Here is a 26682-nt window from a genome sequence, read left to right on the forward strand (position 1 = left end):
TAAAAGAGGGCTGTTTGGGAGTGAGACTGGCTGGGGAAAGGGAAAGTGGGGGAGATCGAGGTGAGGTCTTACCATCCACAAAGCCTGTCTCTTCTTCCAGCACAAGGCAGGTGGCTATGGGAGAGAAAGAAGAGTAAATGGGGACAAGGCCCATCTTGCTGCCCATTGGGCCAGGGGTCCTGGGGTTAAGGATGGCAATGGGGATGGAGGCACTGGGGGTATCTCCACTATACTACCTGCCTGAATCAAGCCCTGCTAGTGCGTACTTACGCAGGACTGCCCTCATGCCTGCCTGCTGATCTAGTGCTTCTGCTGTAGGGCTGATCACACACACATACAGACACACATACACACAGGTGCCAAGTGGGAGAATATCAGTGGGACAGGCACCAGGCAATAACCCTTCTGCGTTCTCAGTTCTCCTGGGAGACTTCTTGGGCTGCAAATTATCCAGAATGGGGAGTCTGGTCTAGGTTTCCTCCATGTTCCCACCACACCAGGCATCATGACTTACACATGTGAGTACATGATTAGGATAATCCACCATCCTAGTTTATCCAGAACTGAGTGGGTTCCCAGGATGCAGGACTTCCAGGGTGAAAAATGGAGTAGTCCCAGGCAAATCAAGATGAGCTGGTTGCTTTATCAGTACAAGAGGCCCCTCAGCTGATCCCTGAGGAGCAAATCCTCCTTTATCCCTGCCTCAGAGACTGCTGGTTGACTGACTGTGAGGCTGTCCTAGATATCCATGTGGTCCTCCCTGTGAAGTCAGGTAAAGAGTTCAGTGTTGCCCAGGGGCTGTCTCTGGAGCTCTCAGGCAGGCACGAGACAAGTCTTCACACGTCGGCAGCTGCATGAGGACCACATGACCAGTCCCAGTGTGTGGAGCCCAAGTGACAGGCTGCAGGGGCCTCCCTGTGTACTTAGAAAATGGACTTGGCTTCATGGAAGGCTTTCTGGAGGTGCTTTATGGGTCATCAGACTGTGCAGGAGGCTCCTGGGTGGAGAGAGGAAGGTACAGGTAGAAAGGAGTCTGTGTTGGGTTGTCAGGTAGAAAAACAGATAGGTCACTTGGCCCCAGAAGAGAAAGGAGATCCAGAGGACAAAGAAATAAAAATAAAGGGGAGAGGGGCAGGGAAAAATCCCAGTGGAGAAGACTGGGTTTGCAAGGCAGTGAGGAATGACTATAAGGTGCTAACCGGGGCTGGAGGATATGTGACCACTCAAAACAGACTTAGAAAATCCTGAATCTGGAGGAGCCACTTTCTGTCGCTTACCTGATCTTGTTTTTTTAGCTTCAAGCTGTGTTCATACACTCTGCTGGTCCCTAGGAATTTGGCTATTCTAAGAAGCCCCCCAGTTTTTTTAGAGACCAGTGGACTTCCTGTCTCCTGACCTTGGGGTCAGAACTTTTGAATCTCCCATCCCCTGGCAGATCCCTCTCCAAGACCCACTTTTGCTTAAGAGTTAAGAGTTGCACAAGTGTTAGAATTAGAGGCTTTGGGAGAACTATCACGCCCTCATTTGCTCACCTCCATGTCATGGGACACAGTGTGTAGACAGCTCTTGCTACCATCAAACAGACCTCAGAATGTTCTTTAGCTAAGATAAAATTCATAACTTCTGTCCTTAGGTCTAACTCTGTCCTTTGGTGGTTCACATTCGTTGCTCATAAAAGTACTTAAAATATTTGAGGACAGCCTTCCTGCTTTCTGGGATATTTTCTTCTCTGAACTAAATATAAGTTTCTGATATGAAAATACGTTAGGCCATTGCTCTCATCCCCAAACCATCATGAATTGGTAGAGTCTGGCCCACACCTTAGCAGAGGGGTTTCTCTGTAGATACATATTGACTGAATGGGAGAATCCATTTCACCCTCCTTTGAGCTTCCCTCATAGTAGGTGGAGCCCATAGGCCCACAATTGTCACTTACTGAGCTAACTGTCAACTAGAATCAATCAGTCTGCTTGGTTGTGCTCCTTATCCTTCTCTGAAAGGCTTCAGTCCAGACACAAACAGCTGGAGGAGCCTGGCTGCTATGTGCATGGTTCTAGCTATGGCCCCGTCTCAAGGCTTTGTGGCTGTGGTCTGCATCTGTGTAATGTGGGACCAGGTTCCAGCAGTAGCACCTCAGAGGCGGAGTGGTAGTTCCCATGACAGCTAGGTGAAGGTCTGCTGGCTGGTTGATGTTACTCTCTTTATCAGCAGTCTGCAGGTTTGTCACCTTGCCATCTGCTGAGGCCTCCTCAGTAATCACCAGGTTGTTCCTCTGTCTGATATGCTGGTCTCTCCCTGCTCATTAGCCCTGTACTGCCTCTTAGTCTGTGGGTGTCTGATCTCTAACTGTGCTTGTCTTTAAGAGCAGAGAACAAAGATGTTTATTGGATTTGAACCAAGGTAGAAAAACGTCTGTGTGCTTTCCTCAGCCCCAGCGGAAACTTCACATACAGAGACACTCCTTGAAGCCTCCTCGGGGTGCAGCCCTAGGGAGCAGCTGGGACCATGGTGAGCACCTGGGCCTTGGGGATCAGCTGGCTTATTCCAAAGTTGGGTGTGGATGAGAAAGCCTATTCCAAGCAGGTAGAAGGCAAGAGAACTATAATTCATGTAGCTAGAGATGTTCAGGGATTTGAGATGTCCAGGAGGCTTTTGGAAAGACACCAACCACCTGTTTTGGCATCATTTCTTTAGAACCTAGCATGCATGAAGCCTGGCACTTGGCAAGTGATCAGGTAGCACTTATTAGATAGAGGAATGAACCAATGAGAAGATGGTTTCTAGAAATTTCTTTTGGTGGCATGTGCACTTTTGTCTGATGAATGAGAGTTCTGTTCAGTAGTTAGAATGACTTGAGTTAGAATCCTCACTTCATCATTTACTGGTTTTGTGAGACCAGATAAGGGCAGCTGAGCTCCCTGAAGCTGCTGCCAGGATTCCCTTAGGGAATGGCCGTAGAGCTCATAGCCTAGCACAACGCCTGCAAACTCAGTGAGTGTGTGGTGGTTCTATATATGTTGTCTCTTGAAGCCTTACTCAAATTATGCACAGTTCTATCCTATCCTAGGACGTCCCTATGACCTAGAGTCCATTGTGATTTCAGTGCCTCAAGGCCCTCACTTCAGCTAACAGGTGAGACATAGGCCCCATATGACCTTCAGGGAGGGGTCTTTTTCTCATACTGACTTAGTAGGGAGAGTATGGGGAGAATGGATCAGAAGCTCCTTCTCCCTTCGGGAGGCTGAGTCTTGACCTAGCTTGCACTTGGCCCAGGGTAGATCTCAGGACACTGCTGAGGAAGCAGCCTTTTGCTCTTTCATGTCAGTCCTGTTTTCCTGTGGCCCTTCCACATAATTCAAGTGCATAGTCTGCATTTCCTCAACAGGCAAAGAAGCACCAGTGCATGGGCAGGCTAGCCAGACTGCCAGGCTTTCCTGAAATGACCAGATGGCAGGGCTGACAGATTTGGTCCTTGAATCTGTGTTCATCTCAGAGGCATGTTTAGTTCTTCTCTCCAACATGAGAGCTATGTTTCTAGGTGTGATGGGTTGATTTAGGACAGCTGTAACCCAATTTCCCCCTTCCTCATTTCAGTCTTTTCCTCTGGAAAGCAAGGTTCAAAAGGGAAAGATGCTGTAGTGGAAAGAACCTAGAGCTGACATCTTGATGAGAGCAGGCCTGAGCCTTCTGCTGTGGGTTCTCATAGGTAAAGTGTGTGCATGGGTGAGCCTGGGAGAGGCTGTGAGTGAGGTGGTCCAGGTGATCCTTTCAGTGTTGATATTCTATGTACTTGTGAGGTCTGGTTTTATTCCCACTTCAGATTCCCTCCCAAAGGAAGAAAATAAGCACCACAAGGACAGCAGATGTTTGGGTGGTGGGTAGGACAGAGCGCACACCAAGTCAGATATCAGCCTTAGCATCAGCTTTATTATGTATTTTACCTTCACCTGGGAGAATAAGGTGAGGAAGCTGGAGAACAGACCAGCCTGTATCACAGAGCCATAAATCACATCTCTGCAGAGTGTACATGATAAAAATGAAGGGCCTCAAACAGACCAGCTATGAAGTACAAAGATCGACAGAGACCCAAACATCCCGTCTTGTATTTCCTTGTTGGCTGTTTGAACCTAATCATTTATATAATTTTGTTTCATTTCTGAAAAGCATACCCAACATTACTGTGTCCAATCATTGTTTCTGTTAGGGGCAGAGAAAAAAGTACCCAAGTTTTGATTTTTGCACCATAGCCAACCTCTTCTTAACACTCATGGTTGTAGCAGTGAGGATAAACACAAAGTCCATCAGAGTCAGATTGTTGTGAGGCTTGAATGAGACCCCGACATTCTAAAAGATAATCAAGTCACCTTTCATCATTATACACCAAGGGCTGGGTGAAATTTTGCCCCAAGGGCCCTGTGTTAGGCTTTGGTGGTCTCCTTCATAACCACACCATTCCTACATTTGAGATCTTCCAGCAGGCTGCTGAGAACAATGCTTATTCACAGAGGTTGATAAAATACATAGAAAACTGTCTTCAGAAACCAAGTCCTGGAGTACTGAGGAAGCCAAGAGGCAAGAAGGTACATTGTACACAGAGGAAAAGGTCACCAGAGTTGGGGATGGGATTGGGTTTTCATCCATTGGCCATGTTCTTGACTCCGGGTGGCATATCAGCAGCTACTTCCCCTTGCCAGTGGGCGAACACTTCTCCTGGACTTTCTGTGGGCTCATCTCCACACATTTTGCCTGGGCTAGCTCCTGGCATGGCTCCATACACTGAGGCAGACATTGGTCTTGGCATGGATCTTGGACTCGCTGTGGGCAGTTTTCTTGGGTTAACTCCGGGCACTGAGACACACATACCTCTTGAGCTTGTCCTAGGCCCTTCTCTTGGCAAGGGTCCTGCTGTTGGGGGAGGCACACATCCTTAGCCTGTGCCTGACACTGCTCTTGGGTCTTTTGAAGACATGATGGGGGCGCACATGGCTGCTTGTACTGCTGGTCACTGAAGGACATACTAAGGTGATTTGTAGAGCCTGAAACAAACACAAGATTTAAAATGATCTGCATTAAAAAATGCCAGGCTGGGAAATGGGGAACGAAGGATTGAGAGAAGGAAAGAGGGTTATTAACTTTAAGAACTCATTTCTCTTCTACTCTTTATCCGTTTCTCTGTCTGCCCCTGCTTCATTCCTTTCTAACACTCATTGACAAGGTGAAAGTATTCTCATAGCTTTTGTCTGGAAAGCCATAATCCCCAAAGCTTAGGCCCATCTCTTTTCTTTTTCTTCTCTTTTACTAATCCTTTTGAAAATCAGCAACAAGAGCCTAGATAGAATACAGAAGGTAGTTATCGATGCCCGAGAAATGATAGACCTCTTTAAAATGTCAGTAGAAAATACACTCCAGGGGAAGAACAGAACTGTGGTCTCACAAAGATTGAGCAGCAGGGAGAAAGAGGGCACAGATGTCTCCACTTACCTGATCTTCAACAAGATTCAACCAAGGATGTGGATTGTGGAGCATAGCAAGGTGGGGGACTTTTATACAGTGCCTGGTCTGTCCTCCTGCGGGCTGATGGGCCACGTGGCGCTGAAGTCCTCGTCTTGGCGTCACCACAACGAGCTTCCTCTGAAATCACAGATGGTTTGAGTCACTGCTTGGGATGCCTGTTAATCAGCCAGAGTTTTGGCCTCTGGGTCTTCACCAGACCTCAGCAGGGAGGGGCTCCTGTCAGATCCCTTTCATTAGAGGCAGCAGAGAAAGAATGTTCATAAAATGTTATCTCAGTCTGTTAAACCACGGGTTGAGGCATCTTGTCTACCCAAGCTCATTCAGGATGTGGTGAGAGATAAGATCCACCTTGCTCATCTCATCTTTACCAATGAGAATACTTTATGTCTAAATCCCAGGTCTGTCTGGGCCCAGGGTTCATATAGCAAGGTTCAGACATTCCCATTAGATACCTCTTTGTAGAGCCTGGAAAGTCACATTTCCAGACCCAAGGAAGATAGTTTGTCTTGTGGTTCCAAGCAAATAAAAAGGATATAGCTTCCCAGATAATGATTTTTCCTACAAATAGGTCCTGAGGGAAATTGGGGTCATTTGTCCTCTTGCGTTGGAAAGTGGGGTAGAGGGAGAGGACAGGCAATATTCATCTTCTCAACCTTGATTTATGATACCTTCTGAAAGTGGAGTCACAGAGTTTTCATGGTGGCCAAGAAGGCAGGTCACAACAAGTTGAGCTCATCCCCTTGCCTTCTGAAAACCTTTTCTTAGAACTCAGGCCAATAAAAGCCAGAGGATGAAAGGAAAAGTTGCAAAGCAAACACACCCAGTTTCCTCTACCTCTAAGTTTACTCTGTCACCTTTTACCTGAGGTTCTTTCTTTCTCTTTGCTGTCAAAATTGTAAGCATTCCTCAAGATCCGTTCAAGTACCACCTTCCAGGCACTTTCTGGTTACTGTGAACCAGAGGAATTCACCTCTTTACAAACTGCCATTGTATCTATTGTTGGTGCTACTTATTTGACATTTATTATTGAGATTATGAATGCCAGTTATTTATGTGGAAGCTTATATTATTATCTCAGGTTTTAAGCTCCTAGAGGGTCGGTAGAGGCTTATACCGTAGGTACGGTCAGTGGAAGATGATGTGAGATAAATGATTATTGGTGGGATAAATAGATGAATGCAGGAATTAAATAGTGGATGTAGGATATAGGTGGGGATAGAGGAAGGTCTTATTTGCTAATAGGAATGGATTAATGATGAAAGAAGCCCCTCGTTCATAAAGTGGTGACTTATTTTTTTCTATTGTTGATCAAATCCCAGGCACTTTTAAAATGATGATGCACTTCTCCCCTGAACTTCAAGTTAAATTAAGCCCTTAACTTGAAGAGGTAGGCTTAGGTCATTTCTTAAGACAAGCATTGTTTGAAATCAGGAACAACTTTGAATGTTTCTATAGGTTTTAGACACTGGATAGCTGAAATTTTTTTAAAAGGTGAGCTGGGTGGGGAACAGGTAGTTATTTTGGCTTCTAATATTGGTGCAAGTAGGACTGATGTAACTCCAGCATGGCACCCTTGGTGTCCTGATAGGAAGATGCGAAGTGGGGAGGGACTTGGAAGACCCACAGATGTATCAGAAGAAATAAGGTAGTTAGGGGAATTTTGGAACTGGGTGATTAGGAATAGGATGAGTAGACCCCTTCTCTTCTTTTCCCTTCTTTTTCTTCTCTTTTTGTATCTCCTCTTCCACTTATTCTCTCCTTCTTTGTATCCTTTGTCTTTTCTGTAGAATGGTGTTTTAAGAGACAAACTCTCCTGTGTCCTAAGAGGCAAGGAGTTCCTCATCACTGAATTTATGAGTTTATTCTTTCAGTCATTTTCAGCCCTGTTTTATAAGAGGCTCACAGGCTTATGGAGAGGATGGTTAGAGGTCTGCCCTCATAACCTAGAAGAAACTTCATTCATTGATCTGGGGAAGATCATAGCAGGCTACCAGGAAGAAGATGTGTGCCATGCCTTACTTGATAATAAAATTGTTCCAGCAGTGAGAGTGGAAAATAGCATTTCCAGCATCGCTGAAAAAGGAGTCCTTGTTAGGAGGCTATTGGAATACAAGGTGCAGGTGAAATGAAAAGAAAGTTTGAAGCCAGTTTAGAGAAGAGGTGGGTGAGAGATTAGGGAAGAGAATGGCTTGACTGAGATTTCCAAACGTTTCTTGAAACAGTGCATGAGGTGACTCTTATCTCATGTACATTTCTGTAGTTTTATGTTGAGCCCAAGGATAAGGTGACTAAATGACTATGTGCAGAACGATAGAGAGACTAGGTTGTGTTCTCAGAGTGGGTACCGATGCAGGTAGGTAGATCCCAGGGGTTAACTTCTCTAAAAGGCCTCCTTGTCTGTCATTGAACTGATCCATGGTAGTGGAATATTCTTGAAATTGACCCAAAAATCCTTCAGTGGAAGGCAGTATAATGACCTCCCAAAGGTGTGCATAATTTAATCTCTAGTTAAAAGTGTTTGGTGATTTGGCAAATGAAAATTAAGGTAGGACGAAAGGTAGTTTATGGAACTAAGCTGCTAATCAGATGACATTAAAATAGGGAGATTATCCTGGGTTATCCAGGTGGGGCCCATCTAACTGCAAGGATCTTTAAAAGTGGAGGGGAGGACAGAAGAGTTTGTTTCTGAAGTGAAAGACTTGACTGCTTACTGGTGCCTTTAGAGGTGGAGGAAGACCGTGAGCCCAGACTGAGGACGGTGTCTAGAAGTTGGGAAAAGTGAGGAGATAGATGGTCCCATGGCACCTCCAGAAAGAAATGCAGCCTTGCTGGCACTTCAATCTTAGCCCCGTGGGACTTGTGTTAGACTTCTGGCCTCCAGAACTATAACACATGTTTTGGTGTTTTAAGCCACGAAATTTGTGGTTACAACAGCAGTAAGAAGATGATACACCTCCACAATGTCTGAAACTCTTGGGAACTCTGGAGGAGGGAACTCTCATATGAAGCAGTACACTTTCATCTTAGAGTTCCTGCGTTTAAGTAGATTCCTACTTGTCATATCAGGACCCTTAATCAAAAACTAACTGGGTAATGGAGACACAGAGATGCATGGAAAAAGATCTGAACTCAGGCTTCAGAACTGGGTCCATACATAGAGTACGTGCAATGCTGGGTAAGTGGCAACCTCTCAGAGCCTCAATTTCCTCTTTTTTTTTTAGAAGGTTGAATATTATTGCACAGATGTCTTATGAGGATTAATTTAGAGAACCTAAACACTAACACTTAGGGCAGTTGAGATGCTTATAGAAGTTTAGGGTGATCTGAATCAGTTTGGGACTCATTTGGGTGGGGGGTACTGAGAATCAAACTCAGCACTTCTCACATACCAGGCAAGTGCTGAACTGCTGAGCTATATCCCCGGCCCTGGGACTCATTTCCTCCATAAAACTTTCCTTAATTTCTTCACTTCACCTTGTTGTATGTCCTCTACTCTGCCCCCTATTTGTTTTTTGACTTCTATTTTCTGTTTAGTGTGACCTACAGAAAGTGTACTGCTCAGAGGCCCAGGATACTTGGCTCTGGCCCTAACAAGGCGTATGGCCTCATACCATTCCCTGACCTTCTCCAGCCTCAGTTTCATCATCATTAAAAAGGAGAGTTAGGCCTTCAGTAGGGCCCATTGGGCTCTGAAGCTCTGTTGCATTATAAATGTGGTCATAAATATGATTGCCCTAGGTGTCGATGTGACCTTGTAAGTGCGGCTGTATGTACTGTGGAGGTGCTCCTTCTTTGATCAGTTTATAACAGGCCCATTGGAAGACCCAGTCTTCTGTCCTCTGCATGTAGCATTGACCCAGCTGGGTATCTGAGTGAATTTAGGTCTTTACAGAGTGAGAGTATTTGTGAATTGAGCTCCTCAAGAACCATCTTCAGTGGACTAGTCACTGGGGCTGTAGCTTGGATAACTTTAGGGAGATTTTCTTACTCCACATTAAGATAGACGACTACAGATGTCAAGATAAGTAGGTTCTGTTACTATCACCAACCCTCCAGCAAGATCGGGGTTAATCTGATTCAATGCCATCTGACATTTCAGATTTTAGTCTTCTGGAGCTGTTATTATTGGGAGCCAGATAATTAGACAGGATCAGCAGAAGAGACTCAGGTGTGTGCCGGACATTCCACCTACTCTCATTCCCAACAAATAACTATCTCCTTTGTTCAGATAATAATATTTTCCAGAGTCCTCTGATTCATTCATGTGCATATTACAGGGCAATGGGTCCGATAAACTGAAAAGTGCAGAATGTGGCTCATCCCGTTTCCTGGGGAGTACCTGTCTCTGGAGAGCTTACTAAGCTCGTAAATTCCTGAGGGAGAGTCCATCATTCCTCTCCCTTTCTCAGTGACACAGGGAGTGTGAATCAGAGACTTGGGATAAGCTGTGGATGACAGGCCCTTGGGCTTAGAAAGGACACGAGAGGCCACCTGATTCCACTTCCTCCTTTTAGCTCCAGCATGTGTTTTAAACAGGAGGCACAAAAGTTTTATCAATTGCATTTTTTAACCAAAGAAAATGGGGGCCAAAGTTTTAGGTCCTTGTTCAAGGTCATGTAGTGAGCTTGGGTCTGATATGACCAACAAAATACTTAAAAAACATTTAGGAAGCCACTATATCGGAGATTCTTTATAAGTTTCAAGAAGACAAGGATACAGGCCAGCCTGTGGTTCTTAACAGTTTTGGGCACATGAGACTTTTACATATGCTCATGCCTTCACCTTCAGGGGCCAAGAACCTCATGTCATGGACCACTAACACAGACCATGAGGAGAAAAGGTGGTCCTGAATTGCTGAAGTTTGATGCTGGTTTTCCACCTTTTCTCTTTTGAATCTGGAGTCTGGCTCTTGCTGGCCTAAACTGGGGTTGGAGATTCTAGAATCTTCTCACAAGTGACTCACTGTGACTTTGGCTAAGTCTCACTGTACTCGTTTAGACACTGAGGACCCTGAGTGCACATCCAGCTCTGCTGTTCAGTGATGCCAGACTCTCCGGGCCCATCCTGCAGGTTTGTTGGGAGTGGATGGAGGGGAGGCCCTGACTCATCCTAAGAACTTCCCCTTTCTCCCTTTAGCCCACTGATTCACACAGCAGGTGGTGAGAACTGTCTGCTGCGTTGGTGGCAGCACGGAGTTCCGAGTGTGCATTTAGGTATTGGGTGTTATTGGCATCCTGGATTTCTAAGTTCAGTTTTTCATGCCAGAGGTTTGGCATCAGGTGACTCACATTATCACTCCGTTCTTACCTCTTTGTGAAATTTCCTTCTCACTCTTTAGCAAAGACACTGAGACCCCTCCTTCCCCTGAAGCAGAAACTTGTCTGTGATACTCAGCTGATTAGTATAGAGCTAACTTAGAATCCACATGTGTGTGATGTCAAACCCCCACTCCCAAGTTTTCCAAGATGAGAGGCTGCATGGAGGCTGCCTGGATGAAGCTGGCAGGATCAGTATCTTGTGTCACAAAAAGCGTGGCCAAGGTCAAGACTGACCAAGACCAGGGCTGCCTCTCTCTCAGCCCCAGGCCCCTCGTATTCAATGCCTTCCCCGCTTTTCCCACTGCTGAATTGTGAGGGTCTCTCTCTGCAGTGGTATTAAGGAGCACAATGGACTGTTGTCAGTCCACAGCAGCTTTTCCATGTCTGGAAATGTGTGCCTAACTCCACTAAGCACCCACTCACTTAATATTGAATGCCTGTGATATGTGTCTTCTCTGTGAGCTTATCGTCTAATGGGAGAGTCAAGTTACAATGGACCAGAACGTATGGTGGGCAACCCAGAAGAAGGAGGCACGGAGGCTCTAAGAGCCCCCTCACCCCAAAGGGCATTTAATCAGCCCCAGGTTGGAAGACTAGGAAGCTTCTTAGGGGAGGTGACCCATGAGTTGGATTAAAGGATGAGAATTTGTCCAGGTGATCATTCAGAGGGAACTCAGTGGAGAGCAAAGGTAGAGGAAAAGCAAGTGTTAAGTCTCAAAACCAAAACTCTCTGCTGTGTGCCAGGAAATGCAACAGTTACCTGCTCCTGGGTTGAAAAGTTCTTGATCGAGATGGAGAACTGGCAAGAAGGGTACAGAAGGAGGCAGGTGCTAGGTCTTGAAGACGTTTGCATAGCAGATTAAGTCATTTAAGCTGTGGTGTAGGCAAAGAGGAGCCTCTTAAGTGATTAAGCAATAGATGTAGATTTGAGTTTTATCAATAATCCTTCTCTGGCTTTCCCTGGAAGTAGGACTGGAGGAAGGTGAGCTTTGACAACCACTTAAGAGTTTTGAGTGGTGTAAGTGAGAGATGAGGGGATTTTTGGTGGAAAAAAGGCATGAATCCTCAGTCTGAGCAGGATTTCCTTTGATGGGGAGAGAGAGAGAGACAGAGACAGAGAGAGAGAATGAACATAGCTCCAAAGTGAGACATCTGAGTTTTTATGTCCCTGGGAGAAAAATGCAGCTGAAAATACCCCGATACGCATTTTATCATCAGTTTGTATCTTAGAATCCTTGCTTGGCAAATGACTTACTGAATTACCTATGTATTTGCTGAGCACCAACAGCTGTGGCATAGAAGCAGTTAGGACTTGCCATCAATAAAGCCCTCTAGAATGTGCCTCCGCTCATTTCCCCAGCTGGAATCTTTGGTCATATGGAAGCAGAATAGGAAAAACAGGCGTGTTCTAGTACCAGTTAGATCTTGCCAACTCCCTGGTTGCCAGTCATACGTGGAAGTGGCAGATGCCTCTAAGGTCCCTTCCAGATTCACATCAAGACTTTCTGTGCCCAGCCCACTCAGAGGGTTGGCTGTGCTTACAACCAGTTGCCCCTAATCCCCTAGGTTTTGGGGTGACATAGAGGCCTATTTTCAAGGCTACCTGTGCTCTGCCAGATTTTTGAGAAAGGACAATAGAGGGGGATCTGTGGTGGGGATCTCCCTTTGTGACTGTCTTAGTGGACCCCCAAAACTGTTTAGCTATGAAAGAAGAGGGATTGTCTTTGCTCTTCTCACTAATCTGTGAACCATCAGGCCTGTGCTATACAGTCTAGTCATTCTTCGGTTGTTCTTTATTTATTCAACCTCTACCCTTTGGGGCCCAGCTCTGGTGACTACCCCGGGATTGGACGTAATTACAGCATTCTGTGGAGAAGTGGCACTCTCATCACATTCTAGCTATCTTCCGCAGAACTGCCTTTTATCGAGCTCTTTGCTGGGAAAGCAGCCATTAAGAGATGTCTATCTTTGGTTTCATCTACATGGGAGAAGCGAGAACTAAATTGGCAGTGGGTGGTTTCATGTTCTCAGAGTGGCCTCCTCCCACTCTGCACTGAGTTCTCAGGGACACAGTCCCAGCCCAGCTGTCACGGAGCCACCTAGGCCTTCGTCTTCGGTCCTACACCAGGATGGAAGGTGCCTTCTACATGGCGCATATCCCCGGAGGCATTCTTCCAAAGTTTCCCAGAAACTTTGGGGAGGTCTCTGAAGTGTTCATAATTATTTCATGATTATTTTTGTTATAAAATGAATTAAAAGATAATAGTCATCCATCATCTCATTATAGTAAAATAAGAGAATGTCCACAAATTTCTTTGTATTAGTTTTATTCATCAAAGCTTTTCGTTACAGATAATTGTTTTATGCCGCATACTCAAGTGAGCTCTTATTTTTTCTCACCAGTACATTTTTCTTGGTAGAGATTGAACCCAGGGTCTACTGCACATGAGGTAAGTACTCCATCACAGAGCCACATTCCTAGCCCCTCTTTAGTACATTTTAAATGACTGTGTAATATTTCATAGAGTAATAGGCCCACAGTTATTTAATCAAGCATTGCTAGATATTTGAATTTTTAAAGTTATACTGTGATGATCCCCTTTATGTATATAGCATTTCCTCCCATCTGGGGATTACTTTTCTTCCTTCCCAATTTGCAATTATTTTTCTTGGCTTTAATTCTATAAAGTAAATACATTGAGTCAAAATATTGAGTCATTTTATGCCTGTGATATACATTCCTATGTTGACCAAAGTGTTTTCTAAAAATATATTTATTTGTAGTCCGTCTGATAGTGCCACAATTTTCACCCTGGAGTTCTGGGACTTATTATTTCAAAGTGATAATTCAACAGATGCAAAATGATGTCACATTATTCTCTCCCCCTTCTTTTCTTCCCCTCCTTCCTTCATTTTTCTCTTTATTCCCTGCACTGAGTAGTCAAACCCAGGGGTTTGTGCATGCTAGGCATCTGCTCTATGATGAGCTACAACCTTCAGCCTTTTTCCTCCTTTTGTCTGATCTCCTGTGAGATGGGAGGGTTTTCTTCAGGCATCCGCAGTCCACCACAGCCCCGCTGTTCCCTAACATGGGATTCTAGTGGTTGTTGGCCTCCAGTAGACGGTTCTGTACAGGGCTGTGGAGTATGGGATCGTAGGGTCAGGCTCTCATCTTTGTCTGGAGGCCCTGAGATTTCAAGTCATCTTCATGTAAAAGAAGTAACCACTAATTTTCTCATTTGAAAAATGAAGTGGAACCCTAAAGTCATTGTCTTGTTCCCTCTTCTTTTACAACAGTCTACATGTGTAACTAGCTGATAACATGGCCTGGGTCAGAAAGGGGTCCCTGGTATTTTTTATTTGGCATAATTTGGACTCTCTGTACTTACCACACCCTTTGCTGCTGGAACTGTCCTGTAGACTCAGAAAGGTAGAGCAATTGATGTACCATGATTCAGAGAACCATCCCAGAGCTGACTTTTTCATGACCTCTTACTATGACTGTAGAGAACGCTAAACCTATTTCTATTTAAATACTGTGGACTGTAATAATCCATTACTCCTTTGATCTATATGACAAAGCTTTGTCATCTGCTTGCCCAAAGAGGTGGGTACACGACCTTCTAGCCTCCACTTTCTTTTCCTGGAGACACAGGAGTGCCCTCATACCCAATTTGTGCACAGTGGGGACCTTAGGGGAGGATGGGATATATCTGAGGAGGCGAGGGGGACTAAAATGGTGAACGCAGGTCTGTGTATCCAGCCCCCGAGGTGCTTCCTTGTTGCTGCAGTTTTCTATGTCTTATTCCCATATCCTCAGCAACATGAGCCATTGAATTCCCTTTGTGAATTAAGCCAGTCTGAGATGGACTCCAGCTCTTTGTGAATAATCCCTACTAACATGTCAGCTGTGAGTGCCTTCTCTGTTTGTTTCTCATTGGGATCCTCCCACATACAAATCTAGTTTTTTATATCTAAGTTTTCATTGGGAAATAGTATCAAAACCAAGGAAGTGACACAACTATTTTTCCTTTTTTTTCTTTGAGAATGTCTAGCTGAGTTTAGTGCCATATGTTACAGATAGACCATTGTGCTTGGGAGATTTATACCGCAGTGAAGAAGTGCAGAGCAATTAAATTCAAATGTGTGAGGGTTAGACTTGGACAAGTGTAGGATTCTGCCTTCATGCAGCACCCATTATGTTCCAGTACTGTGGGCACTAGGCAGTTGTTAACTTTTAAGTCTCAGAACAGTGCAAGAGAAGGAAACTAAGGTACAGAAAAGGTAAGCAACTTGTATAAGGTGCAGTGTTGCTAGGGAACAGAGCTAGAGTTTAAACTCACACGGTGGGTATAGAGCCCTCTGCATAGGCGCTGTGAAATAGGACTAACAGCAAAGTGGGTAGAAGGTCTTTTCTTGAGCCTTTCTGAGCCTTTTGCCAATGTCCCACTCCTCTTTCCCTCTCAGGCCCTCTACGTCTCACTTCCTGGGGTTCCTGCATTTTACTAGCTGCTATATGGATCTCTCAGGCTTTGCTCTACCAGGGGCCTATGTTCGGGTGATGCACCCTGTATGACAGGCAGGTCTCTGTGAGTAGCAGACAGGGACAGAGGGCAGCCAGGACTTGCAGGTGTTTGGCAGTGCAGGTCTGCAGCTCTGACCTCATACCTTAGGAATTGGTTCTTGGTGCTTTCATGCTGTAATAAAACAACAAAAGAAAGTAAAACCACCAAGACGCCAGGAGGTCATGCGCAGCAGAAGGTCACCTTTACTTGTCAGGTCATGGCTCTAGTTCCAGCCCCAGGTGTTGTACATGGTGGCGGTGGCAGGGTTGTGGCAGCCATGGTGCCTCACTCTGGGGGTGGGCAGGCAGGGGCACACTTAGGTGGGCAGGGCTTGCAGCAGGGCTTGGGAGGGCATGGCTGAGGTGGGCACGGTGGGGGGCATGACGGTGGCGGAGAGCACGGCGGGGGGCACGGTGGGCACTTTGGTGGTGGACAGCACTTCTCCCTTGGGCACTTTTCTGAGCAGCGCTGCAGCAGCTTCTTTAAACAGCTGGGCTGGCATTTGGACTCACACTTTTGTTCACACCTGGGATCGAAGGGCTTGGGCTCATTCTTAGGATCTTCAGGCTTACTCTTATCAGCAGTTGACATTGTTTCTAGATTACACAGGCCCTGCAAAGGAATACAAGATAGGTCAACAGAAAAGGATTCCTTTCGCCTTCTCAAGCCTCCTGCCTGTTCTCAAGAAGCATGCCCATGTGTTCAGGCCCTGGAAGAGCTCTCCGCATTGTTGCTGTGGATTTGTGGTAGCGTGTATTGATCTCTCCACCCTTACTCTGGTTGCTGGTATCCTTCCTGTTTCCATTCTATGGACTCTAGGGGCAGTTCTTAACCTAAAATCCTCGTGTGCTCCTCCCCTCCAATAACGAAGAACCATTTCAATACAGTTGAGAACAATGGATTTAGTAGATATCTACGGAATATTCCACCCCTCTACAACAGAGTACACATTTTTGCAGCACATGATGCTTTTTCCAAAGTAGATCGTATACTAGTCCACAAAATCTGCTTCAGTAAGCATAAAAGAATTGAAATTGCCTTATGCATATTATCAGAATACTGATCAATAAAACAGAAATCAATGACAGAGTAATCACAGAAAATATAGAAGCTCCTGGAAAATTAACAGCACATTCCTAAATAACTAATGAGTGACAAGAAATCAAAGAAGAAATTAAAAGATTTCTGGAAGTTACTGACAATGACTACAACTCACCGAAACCCCTGGAATAGTATGAAAGCAGTTCTAATGCTCACATTAGCATACAATACTCACATTAGGAAAACAGAGTGAGCTCAAATAAATAATCTTTTGAGGAATCTGAAGATACTTAAGAAACAATAATCTGGGACCAAACCAAAAGAGGAATATTATAAAGATGAAAGCAGAAATATGAAATTGAGACAAAAAATGTACACAAAAATCAACAGGTCAGAGAGCTGGTTCTTTGAAAGAACAAATAAAATACAGAAGCACTTAGCCAGACTTACCAAGAGAAAAAAGAGAAAAGACACATGCAATTAGAAATGAAAAACGTAAAATCACAACAGACATGAAGATAAGCCATATAGAGGATCCTAGTAACCTCAATGAATTTAAAGATTATATCCCGTGAACATGAACTAAGTTTAATAATGTCAACAAGAATGAAAGGAGTGAAAGGGAGATTACAGAAGGAAGGGGAGAAGGAAGGAGAAGGAGATTAAAAAAGAAACAAGCTGTGTTGTACACATGTACCCGCTCCTTACGATGATTGTCAAATGCATGTACTGCAAACATGTACTAATGAAAACATTGAAAAGAAATAGTTGATGTTCCCTATATGTTTTAATTCATTAAAACCATTATTTCAAGGAGTCCCTAACTTTGAACTTGGTGCTAAAGGCAGCCATGGTGCAGCAAAAGTTTTCAAGAACTCCCATAACGCTACTTCCCCATCTTCCTAGAGATAAATGGGTGGCGTAGGAGTGGACTTTAAAACCACAGGCACTTCTTTTTATCCTGTGGCCTACCTAAGCTACCAAAATCTTGAAAGTTGCTTTCTTCTCTTAAGGATGGAGGCTGGAAAGGTAACTAGTCCTTGCTATCCATGGGCCACTCTAAACTATACCTTCTCTTGCCTCCACTCAGATTCCGCCAAGCAATTAGAGTGAGGAAAACATCAGGAGAGGAGGAAACAAACTGAAATTCTAACTTATCAAAAATATGCATGCTCGAACCACAAAATATGATTTTCACTAGGAATTCCCTTTCTCTCCTTTTGGATTTTGCTTTGGGCTAGGTTGTTCTGCATGGACAGTTTAGCTTCAGGATATGAAGAGAATTTTTCAGCCTCCAACATTACTTCATAGTGGATCTAACTGGCATACCTTTGATTTCCTTTCACAATATAAAAATCAAATTTTTATCTAACTTAATTTTAAAATCAGCATTGTTCTCTGGGAATGCAGAGCATTAAATCAAACTCTAAAATTGTTAAGTCTGTATTTGACAGCGTGACATGCACACAACTTCTTGCTACTGAAAATGACAGGAAACTTTTTTTTGAAGTTTTAATATTTATTAGGTGTTTTTTAAAAAATGAAAATTTTCAACATTGACTACTCTTTGGTGTACAAAGTCTAAAAAAGACAAAAGAAATAAATTCTTATATGAACTACAATGAAAACATCAATCACATTTTACAAAAAGGTAATCTTTACTTCAGTTATCACACCTAAAGCAGTCTGCACACGTGCCAACAGCATATTCCATACACACATATTGCTTACACTGACAGCACGTATGTTTTCCTGGTGTTTTTGTAGGACATACTTGACATCTTACTGGTCTTGTTGTTTTGTCAGGAGGTTCTTATCATATTATACAATGTGTAGTTAACAAGAACAAAATATCAATAACAAAGTATTACATTCTTAATATGTACTGTGTTTTAGAAAAGGCATATGCAACCCTCCCATCCCCGCTAGGTACTTGAGGTGCCATATATCATTCCCAGGACAGGAAAAGTAAAAGCACAGCCTTTCTAGTCATCCAGATGCAACTCACCCCTTTGTGCTGGTGGTTAACCTGACAATTGAATGGGATGGATGGTACAGCTCTGCTGGGGAAGGTGGATTTTCCCTCTGGTTCCTCAGTCCGGCTCTGAGGACACCAGGGGTGGGGCAGGGATAAGCCCACCTGTGACATCATCACAGCATCACCAGCAGTGATTATTGAGTGATTCCAAGGCTCCCAGTTCAACTCAGCTCCTTGACATAAGAGTAGAGCCATAATAAATCACTCCCTTGGCTTCTCACCCCTTTCAGAGTCTCTCAGAATTGATGTTGGCAAGATCAGGTTACAGTGAAGATGCCTTTATGCCAAACACAAGAGGCCCCCATTGCTAGGAGAGAGAAGCTGGCTTGCTGTTTACCAATGCTCTCGGTCTCCTCCACAGAGTTGCAATTTTTTAACTCCTGTGAACTTGCACCTTCACCTTTTTGGAGAGTTCCTCTGGATCACAGCCACTCTGACTCTCCCCTTCTCCCTGTTTTTCTAGTATGAGATTCCAAAACCTTCCTTTTACCATACCATACTCCCTGGCCCAAACTCAAGGGTTGTATAAGCACTTTTTCTCAATGTCCTTGAAAAGATTCAGGTTTTTTTTCTGGAGGGTAGCAGTTGTTTCTTAAATTAGGCCTTGGCCACTTCTTAATATTCAAGGTAAATATTCTGTATTATAAAGAAAGTCTCATATTCCTGATCATTCCTGACCAATTGAGTTAGCCCAAGATCTTATCTTAGAAGAGGAAAGTTCCCCCAGAATCCCTTCCTGGCCTTTCCAAAAGCCTGGCCAGTGGGTTTTGTGGTTTGAATAGAGATACATGTTGGTAGTAATGGGAGGGTAGTGAGGAGAAGGTAAATGGGGCTTAGGCATAGAGCCTGAACGTGGGCCTGGGGATGGGATTCATCTTGACATTCATTCACTAATGAGTCACAAGTGATATTGGAATAAAACTTTAATACGATCACGTCCAACATGTTAAAAATTTGACAGCAAAGTGTGGGATGGGCTGGGGGATTAGGTTTTGGAGTGAGAACAGAATCAACCTATTTTGAAAAAGTTATCAAAATCTTCATGTCTGAAGGAAGGCAGTCTTGGTAGAAGAAATGGTGCCAATGAGAGAGACATCATCAGAAAGGTAGATTTATGGGACTTGGTTACTGACTTTGTAAACAATTAAGAAAAATTGAAGATGGTTCAGATTTAAAGATGGCAACATTAGCTATAGTTATAGTTAGTTATAGTTAATGGGAGCTAAAGACACAGAATGGGTTTGTGTTAGAGCACTAGGGATTTGTGTATGAGAAAACCAAGAGTGGATGCAGGAGCATGTCTTAGGTGGTTATTTGTCCTTGCTTCACTGGGAGACTTGATACCTTGAGTTTATTTCAGTCCAACAGTGTTTACTAAGTGGATGAGCCTGAGCTGGCCCAGAGGAAGTCTGGGGAACAAGAAAGAGACTAGGGAAGATGAAGAATTCTAATGCAGGTTTACTTGGCATTCACAGTGGACAAAAAAGCCAGGCACAGTTACAACCCAAGTAAGCCTAAAGGCACATACAGGGTGAGCCAGAATTTAACTTCCTGGGCTAAATGGTGTTAAAGTCACAATCATGGTGTAGACTGTTCCCTTATTTCTTTTCTCTACAGTTTTGTTCATGAGATCCGTCTCCCCAAAGTTACTAAGAAGGGGTTCTTGCATCCATCTCAGGAGACACACCTCCCTCTGCTGTTCATCCTCTGGACCAGAGCAACCAGTGTGCATATGGAGAAGACATCATTTGTCGTAGCATTGTCCAAAGGTGTGACGATTTCTACTAGCCATTGTCACCTTCCTCTCTCCTTCTGTTTTTCTAAGAAGCTTCCATTGAATGACAGTATCTCATTTACTGAACTTCCAACAGACCATAATTTGTTCATCTTCTTCCCAGTCATTAAATCCCTCCTTTCTAAAGGTCCATACTCCCAGTAGTGTCACATTTATTATCTCAGCTCTCAGCTTCAAGTTAGGGTTTAGGATTCGGTGGGTGGCTGTTCTCGGATGAAGCATAGAACATGCGTAACAAGAGGCTGGGTCTCAGAAGAGAGGCTGGGAAGTGAGGAAAGCGTCAAAGCCTGGCTTAGATTAAGGGCTAAGAATTTGGATTCCAGTGTTCACTTCCTGGGTTCAAATCCTGCTTGTGTCTTTTACTTAACAAATGACCCTCTAGTCATCTACCTAACCATTCTAAAAGTCTCAGTTCTCTCAGCTATATAATGATTTAATAGTAACACTTGTCTTAGGATAATATCTAACATGTGTTGAGAACATATAACATGCCAGACACATTTCCAAGTGCAAAATGTATGTTGTTATCCATGCTTCGTAGTACTCAAGGTTGTCTTAAAGAACAGAGATATTATGTCTGAAGAACGTCTAAGAAATGTTTTCTGTATTTATTAGTTATCCATTTTGTTCGTGTTGGCTTGAATTCTTTATCCCCAGTCTTGCTGTTATGTCTTTCTGTCTTTCTTATTTTTCTGATATTGGTCCTAAAATGCCTCTTCTACAATATTTTCCTTGGAATCTTTTCCATACCCCTTTTTCTCCTACTTTCCAGTGAAAGTTCCTGTTGGTGTTCGTGGTAAGATTATATATTTCAGTATTAACTTTTAATGATTTCATTTTTGAAAAGGGAGAGGTGATGTAAATATTATTGATAAAAGATAGTAATTTGAACATTAAGGTCAAAAGAGTCATAAGACCATTCAGGCATTCTCTGTGCATACCTGTATGCTCTGCATGTCTGTATTGTTTTATCTGCCCTCGAAGATTCTAAGTATCAGCAATTTTGACTTTACTGTGTTTTCCATCTCTGAGTTTTTTTTTTGGGGGGGGGGAGATTGTATTTTCTGTCTTTTTCTATTTCTATGAAACTCTTGTTGAACAAGCAGAATTTAAGGGGCAAACAACTCCATTCCTTTTACTGAAGTTGCTTGTACTCTGTCTATGTGGTTAGCTCTTCTTTTCCTCTGGGGATGAAATCTGTAACAGATGTCATTGACTTTAGGGTAATGCTGACACATCAGAAGTTCTCTAGTCACTTGCTACTACATAGCTACTCTTATTTCCCTAATTGGAAGATAGATGTTTTCCTATACATTGGATTTTCTCTTCTTTCCCTCCTGTAGTTATTGCAGGCAGGAAGCCTCCAAGGGAAAGAGGAGCATCTTCCTTGTTTGCTGCTTTGGTTTCTATTGCCTTTCTCTTGCTCACGCAGGTATCTGGTCTTTGGAGCTGTAGAGGGAGGAGAGAGAAAAGACTAAAAATTTCCATGCTGACATAGGACCTTTTTGATCTTGGTAGGTGCTTAAAATTCCTCTTTCTCTTGTGAGGAAATTGAATGTATTCATTAGAGGAACCCAGCCCTCCTTGCTGGGGTTTTGATCATAGTTCTTTAATGTTGGAACATGTTTCTTTTTCTAGCTGCTATGGCTTCTGCAGTGCCTAGGCATTTATACTGGTCCCTGGGGCAGGATTTTAAACAGTTTGGATTGTCAACCTGATCTCCTTTTTCTGTAGTCTATGTGTAACCATTAGACTTTACTGCAGTTTTTGAGGCTGTTATGTTGTCATTATTTTTTCATACTTGAGAATGAATCCAGGGCCTTCACAGTGTGATACATCCTGAACGCTTTTTAAAAATTTTATTTTGAGTCAGGTCTTGGTAAGTTGCTAAGCTGCCTAGTCTGGGCATGAATTTGGGCCCTCCTGCTTCGGCCTCCCAGAATGCTAAGATTACAGATATGTGTCACCATGCTGGAGTTGTATCCTCTTTTTCACCCCTATCCCTCCATGACCTGCATACTCTCTTGCTTTCCCAACCTCACCTGCTCTCCTTCCTGAGCATTTCCTCTTCTGCTGAATTTCTTCCCCTTCCCTTGGCTCTTTTCTACTTATACACTCATGGCTGATCTCCCTCTCCTCCTCGCTATAGCTCCTGGTCCCACCTCTCTGCCAAAGTGTTCCACAGCTCATTTCTTCCTTGTTTTCTAGGTCCGAATGTTAACATCCACTGGATATACTTTGGTATCTCAGATTGACTTAACATCAGAATTTATTGCTTTTCACACATTTCTTAACATGCTCCCAATTTACATTCCTATCCAACAAAACTTTGAAGCCAGAACCCTGGGATTATTCTAACCTGCAGCGTTCCACTCAGCCTACACCAAATTTGCCATCAGGATTTACCAGTTCTACTTTCTTAGTCACCAGCTGCTAACTAGGCCCTCTGGGAGCTGCACCATACAACTCTCTCAGTCCTGTCTGTCTTGCCACCACTGTTGTCGCCTTCACTGTGGCTACTGCTGTCACAGGTTTCCCTGCCTCCAGAGGGACCCCCCTCTAGTTTATACTCCACAGCACTGTCACAGTGAATTTTGTGAAACAAAGAATTTTACCATCAAATTTAAGATGAGGTCTAAGGTTGGTAGTTAGGTCTATGAAACGCTTATTAATCTGGCTCCCTACTTTTACAATTTTTCCTTTGATTTTTGAATCAAATTACTTAGAATTCTCAAAATGTGCTGGACTCTTTTTAGAAGTTCTGTGTCTTTTCTCTGTCAGTAATGTCCCTCCTTCCTTCTGAACCTTGAACTTGTTGGAAATGTACACTGAGCATGACTTATCTGATTTTCCTAGGCTGTTGCTGTAGCTAAGTTTATTCCCAGACTTTTATTCCCATATTTTGTAGGTATTTATTTCCAAATCTATCTCCCTTTCTTGATGGGTGACTCTGACAATCAGAAGCACTTATTCTTTTTCTCCGTACCCTCAATGCCCAATGTAGGGGTCAGCATTTTGGTCATGTAATAATTAATGTTTACTGTCAGTGAAGAGATAAGGAGACGTTATTTCAATAGCTTTGTAGTCACATTTCTCTAACTGAAATGTGCTCTCCCATTTTTTGATTAATACTTGATTTTCACTTTCTAGACATAACTGGAAAACCTCCATGCACACCTCCTTGGCCCCATCCTCACTGCAGTCAAGTGGTCACATCCCTGAACATCATCCCAGCTCGCTCCTCAAAGCTTGATTCCCCCACCACTCATGCTGGGAGCAGATGGCTGTGTCTTAGTCTCTCCTCACTGTAATGAAATACTTGGCACGCACCACTTAAAGGGGAAGAGGCTTACTTTGGCACAGTGTTAGTCCCTGGTCAGCGGGCCCCCAGGCGGAAGGGGCATGGTGGAAGGGTCTGGCAGAAGAAAGCTTCTCATGTCATGGCAGCCAAGAAGCGGAAATGAAGACAAAGAGCCTGGGAGGGTGAGAAACGCTTCCAGCGCATGGCTCCTGTGGCCTGCCTCTTCTGACCAGACCCACCTCCCCAAAGCAAGTCAGCTTTAGTGATCGCAAGATCTGCTTACTTTATAAAAGCCCAGCCTTGGAACACAGGAGGCTTTGTGGGTAGGGACATTCTAGATCTAAACCCTAACAGGGTATATACATCTGTCTTTGTTTCACATGTAGCCCTACTCCAGGGAAAACTCTTCTGCATCTTTGGTAATAGCCCAGGGCCCAATATGTAAGAAATGATCAGTGAATGTTTGAGGAACACATGAATGCATATGGAAGACAAAATTTAGCATAGCAATTAAAAATCAAATGAACTGTCAGAGGAGGGAGGTGAGATCTGCAGGTGGAGATCTGTCTTTAAGGTCAGCTTGTATTACCAGTGTACATGTGTCAGTCCCAGAAATCCCAGCAGGAGGCACCACTGGGCCTTACGAACTAGGAGTCACAGATCACTCTGGATTTGTCTAGCATACAGCCCGCATCTGACCCAGGGTTCCAAGCAGAGGTGGACTCACGTATCAGGCATTGCCCGAGTCTCAATCTCCTCTTCCTTGTAGCTGTGCCTTAACTGCCCTGTATATCTACTTCATCCCCCAAGACACATGCACATTTTCTGCCTGGTGAGACTGTCTTCAGGAGCAGACCTTCTTCAGGGAACTGCTTGTGGATGTGAAAGGAAAGCACCTTGCCCAAGGGACTGTGAGGCATTTTGTGGGTAGAATGGAGTCATTCTCTTTAGTGAAGCTCTGTTTTCACTCCCCCACAGACCCACATTATACTTTCGGACATTTCCTAAGGCTTCCCCCAAGCTTGACTTCTTTTATTTTCCCCTGGATCTTTCACTTACCCAGCCCCACCACAAGATAAATTGGAGTCTCACTGGGGTCAGTGGTGAGAACAGAGAACAGAAGAAGAGAACAGAGATGAAGAGAAAAGTCCTTTGGCAGGTTGGGAGTTCCTTCTGCAGGATCAGAGCGTGGAGGGAGAAATCTGTGCATACAAAGAAAATGGAAAAACAGGGACAAAATTTCTCCATAGAATGTGAGATTGTAAAGTAGGAAGGTTTCTTGAAGTTTTTTGCCATACTGGGGAGTATGATTTAAGGGAGGTGATTTAAGGTAGTTCTTGTCATGCTCCTAAACAGCTTTGTATGTAAGAAATGTGAAGTCTTCCTAATTTTTAATAAAATGAGAGGAGGCAGAGCTCTGTTTTCATAATCTTCTTTGGTCACCAGGAGGCGGCACAGGTTGGGACATCAGCAGCTGGAAGAATCAGCACTAATCTAAGCATCTAAGGTGTGGAAGCAGCCTAAATGCTCATGGTGAGATGAATGGATAAGGAACATGTGGTGTCTTCATACAATGGAATATTATTCAGCTTTTATTCTTTTTTTTTTTTTTTTTTTTTTTTGTTTTTTTCCGGTACCGGGAATTGAACTCACGACCTTGCGCTTGCCAGGCAGGCGCTGTGCCACTGAGCTAAATCCCCAGCCCCCTATTCTTTTAGAAGAATAGAAAGTCTACCATATCCAACAATGTGTATGGCCCTTGAAGTTACACAAAGTGAAAAAATCAAGACACCAGAAAACATACACTGCATGTTTCCACTTTTATGAGGTGCCTAAAATAGTAAATTCCATAAAATCACAAAAGGAATGATGGTGTCTAATAGACATAGGGAGGGGGAAATGAAGAGTTATTAATCAACAGGTAAAACATTTCTGTTAAATAAGATGGATAAGTTCTAGAGATCTCCCTGCATCACCTGCTGGCTGTGTGAGGAGGAGCAAACTTCTCTTTAAATGGGGGTAACAGTGACCACATCCCAAGATGGTAAGAACTAAAAAGATAAATTTGATAGTGAAACAGCTGGTGAGTGTTCTGTTGCTAGTCCAAAGGAAAACTACACGAATTTCATCATGGATCATGGTGTGAAGTAAAGGGTGCTGCTCTGCCCAGGGGTGAGGGGGACAAAAAAGCTTCCTGCCAGTGTCTGACAGGGTGCCTGCTGTTGTCCAGTCATTTTAAGAACAGGCGTGTGTGTGTGTGTGTGTGTGTAAATTTCTAGCAGAAATATTCCAGAAAACCACAGTAGACACAGTTGGAAATGTCCTTCATGGGGCTGAGGACAAAGACAACCTCCCTGACCCTGATTCATCTCCTCAGTCACTTTCCAAGGCTGTAAGCCTCCTAACCTAGATGCATTAAGCATCTTTCTTTGAAGAGGAGCCTGGTGTCAGTCTCGAGCTTCTCCAGCAGACTTTGGGTCTGCCGTCAGAACAGAGTTTTGCTCCAATGCGAGTCAGTCCGTGCCTATTCCCTTAACGTGAGTGTTAAAGCCCCAGCCAGACCATCACAGTGGACCCTTGCAGGCTGGGCCAAGTCATCCAACTTCTCAACCCCCATCGCCTACACTGCTGCTTCTCTGCACTGACCAAGGCTCTCTGGTAATCCCTCTGCAAACACTTTATATTTTGAGCAAGTGTATTAGCTAAGGTTCTTCAGAGAAACAGAGCCAACGTGTATGCATATATATTGTATACATATACTGTTTCTTTATTTTAAGGAACTGGTCCCCTGGCTGAATCCACAATGAATTCAAGCCCAAAGGCAATCTCCTAGCAGAGTTCCTTTGAAGGAGGTCAGTCTTTTTTTCTATGCAAGCTTTTTTAATGGTTGGAATTAAGGAGGAAAATCTGCTTTACTCAAATTCTACTGAATTAAATGTTAGCCCTATTAAAAAATATCAACACCGGGGCTGGGGATTTAGCTCAGTGGCAAAGCGCCTGCCTGGCAAGCGCAAGGTCGTGAGTTCAGTTCCTGGTACCAGAGAAAAACCAAAAAAAAAAAAAAAAAAAAATATCAACACCAAACATCTAGAATAACTGAACAAATCTCT

At 43.8% G+C, this 26682-nt stretch overlaps 2 protein-coding genes and 1 long non-coding RNA gene across 7 annotated transcripts in view; 1 reads left to right on the forward strand and 2 right to left on the reverse strand.

Annotated features, from left to right (window-relative positions):
• LOC102008798 overlaps positions 1–26682 on the forward strand; it is a 66644-nt gene that overhangs the window by 35659 nt on the left and 4303 nt on the right. For 3 of the 5 annotated variants that reach the window (XR_265134.2, XR_265135.2, XR_001232542.1), the window contains exons 1-4: positions 13243–13282; positions 20094–20245; positions 25019–25105; positions 26350–26424. This is a non-coding gene — a long non-coding RNA (uncharacterized LOC102008798). Of the gene's footprint in view, positions 1–13242; positions 13283–20093; positions 20246–25018; positions 25106–26349; positions 26425–26682 lie in introns of those variants that run through there. The other 2 variants (XR_001232541.1, XR_265136.2) reach the window with 2 other exon arrangements.
• On the reverse strand, positions 3908–5601 carry Prr9 (proline rich 9). Its single transcript, XM_005414607.2, has 2 exons — positions 5482–5601; positions 3908–5036 (listed from the first exon to the last, which is right to left on the reverse strand). Exon 2 carries the CDS (start codon positions 5014–5016, stop codon positions 4678–4680), a length of 339 nt encoding a protein of 112 aa, XP_005414664.1. The 5' UTR covers positions 5017–5036; positions 5482–5601; the 3' UTR covers positions 3908–4677.
• Positions 15577–18576, reverse strand: Lelp1 (late cornified envelope-like proline-rich 1). The gene is made up of 2 exons (XM_005414608.2): positions 18447–18576; positions 15577–16009 (listed from the first exon to the last, which is right to left on the reverse strand). The coding sequence occupies exon 2, from the start codon at positions 15986–15988 to the stop codon at positions 15683–15685; it is 306 nt and encodes a 101-aa protein (XP_005414665.2). The 5' UTR covers positions 15989–16009; positions 18447–18576; the 3' UTR covers positions 15577–15682.

The sequence above is a fragment of the Chinchilla lanigera genome, unplaced genomic scaffold (genome assembly GCF_000276665.1).
Source record: "Chinchilla lanigera isolate Chin_1 unplaced genomic scaffold, ChiLan1.0 scaffold00191, whole genome shotgun sequence".
In the NCBI taxonomy this organism is placed as follows: Eukaryota; Metazoa; Chordata; class Mammalia; order Rodentia; family Chinchillidae; genus Chinchilla; species Chinchilla lanigera.